This window comes from Engystomops pustulosus, chromosome 11, assembly GCF_040894005.1.
Source record: "Engystomops pustulosus chromosome 11, aEngPut4.maternal, whole genome shotgun sequence".
Lineage (NCBI taxonomy): Eukaryota > Metazoa > Chordata > Amphibia > Anura > Leptodactylidae > Engystomops > Engystomops pustulosus.
In genome coordinates this window covers 78861306-78873355 of record NC_092421.1, presented here as the reverse complement: position 1 = coordinate 78873355, position 12050 = coordinate 78861306, and the positions used below count along the sequence as shown (strand labels likewise).

Below are 12050 nucleotides of genomic sequence, written 5' to 3'. Positions count from 1 at the left end.
TTATATAATTCAGGACCTTGGGAAAGCTGGGTTGCATGCAGGCTGCCTACAAAATCAAATCACATTAAATTGAGCTTCCCGAAATGTCCAGACAGGAATAATCAACCAGAGCTGGATGACTCATACACAGCAGCTGGGGATGGTGCAGCGATTGATTACTTCTCCCTGTCAGGAACAACACAGCGAGTACATAGTCTCAGCTTATGCTGGGCAGGACAAGGCTGGAGAAGGGCATAATTAGGGTAAGAGGAGAGCACCGGGCAGCCACAGGAGCGACAGAGCCTCATTATCATAATTTTATAATCGTTTTTTCAGCAAAACCACTCAGTTCAGGGATTAACCAAGATATGTTTCTGCATCGGTGTAGCTACAGCATTCTCAAGGTATGTTTGGTTTGTAATGCATGAAAGGAAATCTACTTTCTGAAATAGTTTCCGATGCAGATTTCCCCTCCGTGCAGCGTGTAGTAGCCTCATAGCGCTCATAGGCCATTTCACGCCCACAGTAGCCATTTCATTCCCATCTCCACGCTTGTAATTTTTATCTTGTAGTGCGTTTCTGGCATTAGCTTCTGTCCCTTTGCCAGAGACGTGACTGCTTTTCATGAGCACCGCACATGCACAGATGCTCACTATCGTCTGTCTGCAATGTGTGCCGTTGGCAGACACATGTGAGCTACTGCACATGCGCAGTGCTCACGAACAGCAGGCACGTCTCCGGAAAAGATGCAAGAGCTACTGCGGTTGCATAGTAGCTCTATTGATGCCGGAGACGCGCTACAAGAGGCCTCAACAGCGTAGAGGCAGGTATGAAATGGCTACTGGGGGCGTGAAGTAGCCTTCAGCCTCAGAGCGCTATGAGGCTACTACACCCCCCTGTAGCCTATGAAACTAATTTGCAGAAATAATCCCAATATTATGCAAAAACAGGATGCAGCTGCTGCTGGGAGGGGAATCTGCATCGGGAACTACTTCAGTAAGTAGTTTCCCAAATGGTAGATTTCCATAAATCCATAGAGGTGATCCCAAGAGGTGATCCCAAGTAGTAGCCATCTAAATGGTACTCACCCTATTCTTTCATGAATAGGGCTGCCCATGTCTCGCCCATTCATTGCTAGAGAAGGTGGTGAAAGCCCCGGTTGATGCCCTCAGCAGGTGGAGGGTGCCTGGCATAGCCCAGTAAGGCGATACAACAGTCCATGTAATAAATATTAGTTCACGGTCTTTGAAGCTTGGAATTCCTGTTAAAACTAAAGATGGTAGAATAGACGAAGCGGGGCGTTGAACATGAACCCTCGTGACCTGCAAGAGTGAAAACCGCTTACACAAGCGACAACTATGTAACCTGTACATATGCAGACATGCATTCAAAAGGGACTAACCATCTAGTATTTACCCAATGTGTACCAATTATTGGGCAATAACAAAAAAAAAAAACCAAAAAAAAAACAAACCCTAAATAGGTCCAAAAACTGCGCAGTGGCTGAGTGGGTAGCTCTTCTGCCTTGCAGCGCTTGGGTCCTGGGTTCGATTCCCACCCAGGTCAACATCTCCAAAGAGTTTGTATCTTCTCTCAGTGGGTTGTCTCCGGGTCCTCCGGTTTCCTCCCACACTCAAAACATACTGGTAGTGTACCACAGGATTGGACTGGTACATGTACCTACAGCAAAGCAAACAGATTGGAGACATTTGTTTTTTAATTTAATTTAATTGGTGTCGTTATATACAGCAGCTTTGGCCACATAAAGAGAGACCACTGCAGAGATTTGTTTTCTACGTGAAAACAAATTTTCAATGTGACCCTCTGTTAAAGAAAACCGTGCACCCGAATGATTCAAAGGGGACGAAATGTAGGCTGCACCTGACCGGCATAATGATGGCACTTGTCTTCACACACACACACCCCAAAACCAGCAGTAAGGAGGCTGCAAGGACATGGCAGCTCCTATGTTACATGCAGGAAATACAGTTAAAGGGATAATGAACAACTCCCAAATACTGGTGAAGCCAGCACCACCTAGTGGTTAACAACATGTAAACTTAACACTGAACTTGACCTAAATTCACTAAGCCAACATTTTTCCTTATGGTGATCAGAGAGAGAGGATTTGTTGGGTTTGTTTCAATTAAAGGGAATTAGGAAGCCCTATGAAATATACTGTAGTACCCGAAGAGGAGGAACTTTAGTGGGAGTCCAATAACACCCAAAAGAAGTTGTAGGTGTCATACACTACAAAAGAAACACTGGGCCTTGTTTGAAAGAGTTGTCAACCAGCAAATCTAGGCTTGTGGCCCATAGCAACCAATCACAGCACAGCTTAAATATGTCCAGTGCAGTTTAAGAAATGAAAGCTGCACTGTGATTGGTTGTTGGACATCAAGGGCAGATTTGTTATTGCCAAGGCCTAGTCTATTATCTTTTTGTCTGAAGTGCACTTGTAAATTCATTGAAAGGACATGTCCATTCAGCAGTGTCATAATTTGTCAGGATAAAACAACATACATAAAAATCCCTCCCCATCTTCAGTTTTGGCTGCTACTCCACTTTCTACCCCATGGTCACATGACCAGAAGTGTCCAAAAGTTGTGTTAAGACTATTAAGCTATCCCGTCATTTTAGATAAGGTACAGAGGTCATCATGAAACCGCAGTTTCCAGTATGCCTTCTAGCTGAAACAGTGCCACATCCATCTGCGGGTGGTGTCTGGTATTGGAGCTCAGCCCCCAAGATGCAATAACTCATACAATACAGAGAAAGCTCTGGAGTATAATACAGGATGTAACGCAGGATCAGTACAGGATAAGTAATGTCATGTATGTACACTGACTGCACCAGCAGCAGAATAGTGAGTGCAGCTCTGGGGTATAATACAGGATGTAACTCAGGATCAGTACAGGATAAGTAATGTCATGTATGTACACAGTGACTGCACCAGCAGCACAATAGTGAGTGCAGCTCTGGGGTATAATACAGGATGTAACGTCATGTATGTACACAGTGACTGCAACAGCAGCAGAATAGTGAGTGCTGCTCTGGGGTATAATACAGGATGTAACTCAGGATCAGTACAGGATAAGTAATATCATGTATGTACACAGTGACTGCACCAGCAGAATAGTGAGTGCAGCTCTGGGGTATAATACAGGATGTAACTCAGGATCAGTACAGGATAAGTAATGTCATGTATGTACACAGTGACTGCACCAGTAGCAGAATAGTGAGTGCACCTCTGGGGTACAATACAGGATGTAACTCAGGATCAGTACAGGATAAGTAATGTCATGTATGTACACAGTGATTGCACCAGCAGAATAGTGAGTGCAGCTCTGGAGTATAATGCAGATTATACTAAAAATAAAAAGGAGGTAATTATTATAGATTAAAACCTAAATTAAAACAATTTTGTATTTAAATAGAAACCGTCCAGTTTTTATTAATTAGGCACAACATGTTCATCAAAACATTAGTCTATGGGCAAAATCTCCACCGTACAAAAGGTCACAAAAGATGGCGGATGACATTAATACAATCAAAATAGGTTAAAAAAAATGATGATATGTTAAATATGGACCAGCCCCTGAAATTGCTGTGAGCAAGTGTTTCACATCTGTGTTAGGAGTGGTATTTAAAGGGGCTACACGTGGCAGGATCACTTGGTTTGTCCCATTATGCAAATTAAAACTCAGCAGGTGCTTGGCAGCTACAGAAAAAAAATGCCCTAAAACTTAAAGAACCCATTCTTCAAACATTAAACACATAGAATAATAATCACTAGTAATCAGATGACCACGATCGTATTTCATCAAGATATTAAAGGATTTGACTGAATTTGTTTGAGAAAAGGTGTTGCACCTGTCCAGAGGTAGCGTCTGGTTCTGCAGCATCTCAGACGTGAATAGGCCTGAGCTGAAACGCCTTAAATCTACCTCTGGCCAAGTGTGGCACGGTTTTAAAAGAAGAAAGTAGCCATGTTTTATTACACTTTTCTAAATTTTGGGATAGTTGTGAAGGTGCTGGACAGCTGGATGACAACCAGGTTGGCCATCGTTTCTTCCCTCACTGGTGGTGATAGCTCGGAGTACAACAAGTTTGGACCAAGACCTTCACAGAACTGGACAACTCAGGGGAAATTTAAAAAAACAAAATAAAATTTCGGTGGAAATTCCAGGAAGTTGTTGTAAAAGGAATAAAATCAACTTAAAACCTATAATCTTTGTTGCAGTATTGCTGATCTACTGACCAAGTTAAGACACACTAAAAACACCCCACCCCATTGTCCTGTGCCAATTTCCAAATTGGGTCAATAGTTACAAGCATGCTTAGAACGTCATCTTGTAGGAGGTGGATCTAGTGTACAATCAACAAAACAGAAATAGTGCAGCATTTTGGTACATGTAGGGGGTAGGGGGTCATCTCTCCTCCTTATTCCCATTGGATCTCAAGGAGACAGTCATGAGAGAAAAGGGAAGACGAGAAAGGAGAGAAGGACCTAGCAGCCAGCCTTTCGTTGCCTTCCAAGAGTCTCGGCATCATAGACATTCATATTTTGTGGGTTACAATGTGTCGGTTCAGTTCTGGATCTCCACTGGTTGGTTAACAATAACTTGTATGACAAAGTCCTTCTGAATCTTCGCCTCTTGAAGTTTCATTCTGTCCGTAAGAAGTTTTCCAGAGAAGAACCATCTCTGCCAACAAGGTTCGAGACCTTCCACGGAATGTAGTTGCTTCTTCAATTGGCCAATAGTGTCCGTCATGCTTGCATTGAGTTTAACGTCCTTTCCGGTAGAAAGACGGACCTTGAGCTGGAACTCCCGTCTGTTGTTAGGGACTGGATCGGGGGCGTCTGTGCCATCTTCATCACTTCTTTCCATAATGAGGTTGATGGGAGGTGCAAGACAGTACACCGGGAGCTGGTACCGTGTTCCAAGTTCATCGTAACATTCCGTTAGAGAACCTGAGAAAAAGATTTGATTTGTGGTTAGAAACTTCAGACTTTAACGAATGACGATGGTCCTGTCCTAAGTATACGGCATCAATATCTAGAACATGCCAAACCCAAAGGAAAGTTCAACTCTGGTTCAAATACTTGGCAGCCCTATCCCCCTTGAGGACCCAGTCCACACAGACAAGTTTTCATTTTATCCCATATTGTTGCAATCTACAAGTGTTATGGAGACAGGAAAACCAGCAGTGTTGTAGATTTATGGTTAAAGTAGAATACACAGTTGAGAAGCCAAAGAACCACCGATTTCCTGAGGTCTTGGAGGTCACCAGTCTATACGCTAACCTTATGCATAGCGACATCTAGGGGCAGAGATAGAAAATGCTTGGCTGGATTTAAAATAATTTAAAAAAATAAATCAAAATCAGCCTAAGCTGAAAGGGACCCTATGTTTCCAAGGTGTTTAAGGGCCACTATGTGCTGTGTCCACCCCCCTATGGATCATCAATCTAACACTGTAATGGAACTACAAAATCCAGCAGTCCCTTACACCCTCAGGAGGAGTTCACCAGCAAAAGCAACAATTGCCGTCGCTGCTACAGTTACTGATAAAAACACAGCAACACGACAAATAGCTTAAAAGGGTGGAGCAGCTCGGAACCGAGACACGACGTGCCAATCACATTAGGTCATAACATGGAATTTAAGGAGTTGTACTGAAACAGACAAACTCTGACTGCAGAAAAAAAAAAAGAACTAAACCCAAACTAGTAACAAAAACATAAAACAAAAAAAGTTTAATTACAAACAATTCAATTATTTGCTGGACTGGTAACACAAAGCTAAAATAATGGAAACCTTATGGAAATGGATCCTTTTACACATCTGGTGACACTGTGCCAGGTAAAATATAGATTCTCTAGGGCAGTGATGGTGAATCACTCAGTGCCCAAACTTCAACCAAAAGCCACTTATTTATTGCAAAGTGCCAGCACAGGAATTTAAGCAGTAATGTAATTCTCCTTGTTCATTGACAACTTTCAATCCTTCAGCCTCCAAGGACACCAACCCAGTTGAAAGGAGCAGGGCAAATTCATCTATCATTGTAGGAAGATTCTGCAGGCAGATTCTTTGAGTTATGTCTGGTGAACTTCATTCTGGGGTGATGGCCTGGGTGCCCACAGAAAGGGCTCAGAGTGCCGCCTCTGGCACCAGTGCCATAGGTTCGCCACCACTGCCCTAGGGTGTGCACACAAAAACTTTACATGCTGAGCAGCTCAGGGTGGGTGCAGCAAGTTTGTTAAGTAGGATATCAGACTAATTCAAATCATACCAAGAGGGGAAACTCTCTGAGGAACCGTATAGAAGACCATAGAAACGAGGTAATTTGTGGGGCCTATAGAGAAGTTGGTTTTCTATGCTGCTCCAGAACTTTTTTTGCGCACTTTGGGAGCCAATTCTATGACCCAGCGCACTATTCAATGCATGCAGAATATGCCGTCTATTGTATTGCATTGCCGTTTTCTTTTTCACGATAAAAAATTTTAATAAAAAGGTTAGTTAAAAAAATTAAATAAATAAATTTATATACCGTATATACTCGAGTATAAGCCGAGACCCCTAATTTTACCACCAAAAACTGGGAAAACCTATTGACTCGAGTATAAGCAGAGGGTGTAGTATACCGCCAACCAGCCCCCATGTAGTATACCGCCAACCAGGCCCCATGTAGTATACCGCCAACCAGCCCCCATGTAGTATACAGCTTGCCCCCTTGCAGTATACAGCCTGCCCCCATCAGTATACAGCTTGCCCCCATCAGTATACAGCAGCCTCTATTAGTATAAAGATAAAGAAATAAACTTAATACTCACCGAGCCGTCGCGGCTCTGGCGGCTTCTTCACTCTTCTCTGGCCAGGAGATTGCGCCGGCCGTCGCACACTGTGATGCAGCGCTGGTGACGTCATCCGCAGCGACAGCGTCGCATCACAGTGTGCGACGGCCGGCAGATCGCATGGACGCGACTCTGCCGGCTAGAGAAGATAGAAGACAAAAGAGAAGACACGGGGAGCCGCGGCAGGAAACGGGAGCCGCGACGAACATCGGGGACACCGGAGGGTGAGTATTAATTTTTTTTTATCATTGACTCGTGTATAAGACGAGGCGAGGTTTTTCAGCACATTTTTTGTGCTGAAAAACTTGGCTTACACACGAGTATATACGGTATATATCTCATCTTGTATATTATAATCTCAGGGAAGCAAAAAAATTTTGGATTTTTTAAATTTATGTTCACTTACCATGAGGTAAAGTAATACTTGCTCCATCTACAATGGCCTGCGCCAGTTCATGATCGTTGGCCTCCACAGCGTAGGCTGCAGCTTTCAGTGCGTCCCAGATTTCCTTACGTCCCTCGAACGCTGGTGCCGTGTCCCAGAACTCATCCCGCTTACTGCGCAACTGGCCATCCGTCATTGGGTAGTCGCTCTTCCATCTCGGACGCTCTTTCTTCAAGGGCTCATTGCGACCTGATCATGGAAACAATTTATAGTCAAATTAAAAGTTGTTTTGACAATCATGTGGTTGGCGCTAGAAAGTCATATTTTGTCAGCATTCTGAATAATTTCAGTACTTTATATAAAGTTTAACTCACATTACCTGGCTCCCTACCAGCAGTGTAGAGTCCCGGGGGAGGGGGGGGGGGCAGCTGCAGCCTGACATTTGTACAATCAGCATAGCACAGGCAGGGGGAACCTGTCATCTGTTAACTTTCTCTCCAGGTTTGTCAAGAGGTAAGCGAGATGACCAAAACTTTATACCTCCAATTAATAGGCCTAGTCCAAGTTCACACCCGTTAGACCGTTGTATGAAAAGCCTGTGTCTTTTTTTCCACTATAAACAACGGATGGTAACGGAGAGGGTGTAATGGAAACCCTGGATGCAGATGTGAACTAGGTCTTTTCACCAAGTTACACCCACTTTTCAAAAATATGTCTAAAAACTACCTATAACACTAACAAAATATGAAACTAGAGATTTCTTCATGCAATGTAAAGGAAATCTCCTATCAGAATCCACCGTGATAGACCAGGGACATTACTCATAGATCCAAGCACCGTGACTGTGGTATCTTCTACCTTCTATATTAGGGTTGTTTTATACATAGCCTCCTTCCTTCTAACATCAACTTTTAAAATTATGCTAATGAGCTGAAAGGCTACTGGGTTGATTCACACAGAGACCCTTTGTGGTCTAGATTCACAAGCTGTAACACTGTCTCCCCCTCCCTCTGCATGAGGGAGCCCAGGAAGTTTCAGCACACTGTGGGAGGGGGAAGTGTACAAGTAGCATTTCCCCCTCCCACTGTGTGCCAAAACTCCCTATGTTCTCTCATGCAGAGGGAGGGGGAGACTGTGTTACAGCCTGTGAAGTGTAGCACTTCCCCCTTCCACTGTGAGCTGAAATTTCCTGTTCTCCCTCATGAAGAGGAAGGGGGGGGGGGGGGAGAGACAGTTTTACAGCCTGTGAATCTAGAGAACATTAGATTTTAGAAGGAAGGAGGCCATGGATAACAAAATATAAGATGATGCCTGGATCTTGGATCATTACCATAATGTCACCACCTTCCTATAGAGTTTTCAATTTTTTTAAAAATGTTTTTTATCGTATTTTTTTTTACTAATAAAGCCTCTACCTTCAAAGTACAGGCAGTCCCCCAGGTTACGTACAAAATAGGTTCCATAGGTTTGTTCTCAAGTTGAATTTGGATGCAAGTCGAAACTGTATATTATATAAGTATACATCCAAGCAAAAAAAAAAATAAAAATTTGGCCCCAGTGACAATTGTAGTTTCCAAATTTTTTGCTGTAATGGGACCAAGAATTATCAATAAAGCTTCATTACAGACACCTTACAGCTGATCATTGCAGCCGGGGACTATAGTAAAGTACAGGCGCTCCCCTACTAAAGGACACCCGACCCCTAGTTACAGAAGGACTTCTCTGCCCACTGTGACATCTGGTGAAGTCTCTGGATGCTTTACTACAGTCCCCGGCTGCAGGGTGTCTGTAATGAAGCTTTATTGATAATCCTTGGTCCCATTACAGCAAAAAATTTTAAAACTGCAATTGTCACTGGGGCAAAAAATTTTTTTGTCTAGAACTACAATTATAAAATATACAGTTTCGACTTACATACAAATTCAACTTAAGTACAAACCTATGGACCCTATCTTGTATGTAACCCGGGGACTGCTTGTATCCAGAGACCTTCACCAGAGGTCAGAGGGGTCCGTCTGTAACTAAGGGCAGTCTGTAAATCAAGTGTCCTTAAATAGGATACTGCCTGTATTTTTCCTTTTTTGAACATTTATACACACACTGTATATACTGTACATATATTTTTTCTCCTAATTTGTATTGAAACCAGTCTCTGACAGGGACATGCTTGGCTTATAGTAAGACGCACCTCCTAATCATAGTGACTTATCCCTGCATCACATGTTACAACCAAACATGAGCGGGAGTAACCGGCAACCTAAAGGTCACTCCATAAACCAAGTATTTATAGCTCATGGAGTAATCTACACAACAATCAGGGATTACCATGGAGGGATTATAGGGATGTAAACCCGGCCAGTTCTCTAATAAACCAATTATATGTAATTGTTTACTGCACCGAGATGTATCTGGGATGAGACGGTTATAGAACAGATACATATAAATGTAAATTATTACACACTAGTTACTCTGTAATGTAAATTAGTGGTAAATGCCACACATTATCATCATGGCCGTGGAGTCACTACAGGAGTCATAGTACGAAATCCATCCCCATATCATACGGTTTATGTATTATATGGTTATATGTGCCGTCATATAGTCATTATGAGTATTATATAGATACAAATCTATGGTACTTATACAGAGTCTTTGTCAGTACCCAATTAGCATGCCTCTCCACCCATCATATTTCAAGGAGAGATCTCAACTTTAAACCCACTAAACTACCAACCGACTCAAATCCCCCCTCAAAAGCGAGATGCAAATGAGCCAAGTCACTTTTTGCCGGAGACGAGTCACTTTTAGAGGCTAAAAGGAGAGAATCAATTTAGATGCTCTTATCTTAGTATCTATAGCCACTAGAATCGCGGTTCTGATTTTATACTAACGAATCTCATCTTTCAAATTGCACAGGTACAAGACGAAGGCAGGAATCGGATGTTTATCTGTTGATCGCATTCCCATATCTTAAACTGCCTCCACCTCTGGTTATTTAGCTGACAGAACCCCCAACTTTGATTTGTAAGAGGAGATTCTTATGTTTATTATGATACCATAATCAATGTTATAGGTATTATAGAGAATTTGATAGTGTCGGTCCCCCTCGAGCCAATAAAAATGACTCATCTCGGGCGAAAAGTGACTCTTCTGCAAATGATATTGAAAGTTTTGGTTTTTTAGATTGGTAAATGGGCAAGATTTAAAGGGGGGGGGGGGGGGGAAGGAATGCCATGAAGGATACTGGGTGCCGGGAGTTTAGTGGTGTAAAAGCTGGTGACATAGTCCCTATTTATTGATTATTTGTATGACCCAATATGGCAGGCAATGCTGGAGGTTGGAGCGCATATGCTTCCTGGTTTAGGAGGTAATCCCGCTAATCCATCGCTCATTAATCCTATAGAATATTACACAAGAAGCGATTTTTAAGGCTTTGTTAATTCACACCAATAAATATTTGCCACAAGGTCTCCCCTAGTACAGAAGGAAATGAGCTTTTTAATGCATTTTTGGGGTAGAGCACATTATGAGGGAGGAGAACTGATGGTTTCATTTCAAGCTGCGCACAGCGGGAATTTACAGCTGATTCAGGGAAATGTGAAGCATTTACAAGGACGTCTCCTATCACATTCCTTACCTGGGGCAAGATATCGTGCAGCTCCCTATAACAGACCTTGAAAGGTCCTGACGCAGATTATTACACACAAACATTATTAAAATAGCCCAGATATGGGAAAAACACTAATATATGCTTCAGCGGCTACGATTCATTCTACATTACAAGGGAATAGTTGGATACATATCGCAATCACTTACTACTAAATATGGAAATTAAGGTCATCATCTAGATATAGAAGCCTCATATACATCATCCTTTTATAGACTTCACATCCCATCTGGGAGGTAAATACTATGGTAATGTATTACTCAACTAGGAACACAACTGTCTGGTTCAGAGGAATCATTCGGAACAGGGTCGGCTCCAGGTATCAGTAGGCCCCTAGGTGACAAGAGCCTCAGTGGGCCCCTTTGCAGTGAACTTACATGGCAGCATTAAAAATGCAGAAACTAAAAACACAGGGGCTCATTTACTAAGGGTCCGCGGAGCACATTTTCGCCGGGGTTCCTGACGATTTCCGTTTTGCACCAAATTGCACCGGGATTTTGGCCCACGCGATCGGATTTTGGCACATCGGCGGTGGCTTGCACGCGACAGAAATCAGGGGGCGGGTCGGACAACGCGCAGGATTTAACATTTAGAATTGTGTTGCAACCGGGAAGAAGAAAGTGAACTCCGGCGGACCTCAGGGGGGAAGCGACGGATGCAAGAACTCAGGCGCATGATCTTCATGAATAGCACCGGACTTCATCCTCATCGGACCATCCGAATCGGGGATCGCGACTGGACCAGTTAAGTAAATTTGCCCTACAGTCACCTGTTCCCCAAAATATTCCCTAGTTTATAATCCCAGACAGCCCCCTCATGGTTATTCTACACAAGTTCCCCTCACCCCCATGGATTCCTTATGTACAGCCTTATGGGGGCCCCCAGCAGCTTTAGGCCCCGATTGGGAATATCAACGATAACTGGAATGGGCTACCTTGTACCTTCGAATGAATGGTGCAAAGAAATCACATTTACTATTATGGGGCTGGCAAATTGCCGGGTGCCGAGCTCTGCTATTCGCTTATCTCAAGCAGTTTAATGGGGATAGATGGAAGGGATGCGCATGTCCGACAAGACGCGCCATTCACTCTTGTGATCCAACTTCCACCTATAAGCAACTTATCTCCCCATTCACTATCTGGATTTCCACTAACCTGGACT

At 43.2% G+C, this 12050-nt stretch overlaps 1 protein-coding gene across 1 annotated transcript in view; it reads right to left on the bottom strand.

The window, feature by feature from the left end:
* Positions 1 to 3413: 3413 nt before the first annotated feature.
* UBTD1 (ubiquitin domain containing 1) overlaps positions 3414 to 12050 on the bottom strand; it is a 32456-nt gene continuing 23819 nt past the window's right edge. Inside the window, exons 2-3 of the mRNA XM_072129747.1 lie at positions 7244 to 7471; positions 3414 to 4954 (exon numbers count right to left, since the gene is read on the bottom strand). Coding sequence (XP_071985848.1) covers positions 4569 to 4954; positions 7244 to 7471 — 614 coding nt within the window. The 3' untranslated portion in view covers positions 3414 to 4568. The remainder of the gene's footprint in view (positions 4955 to 7243; positions 7472 to 12050) is intronic.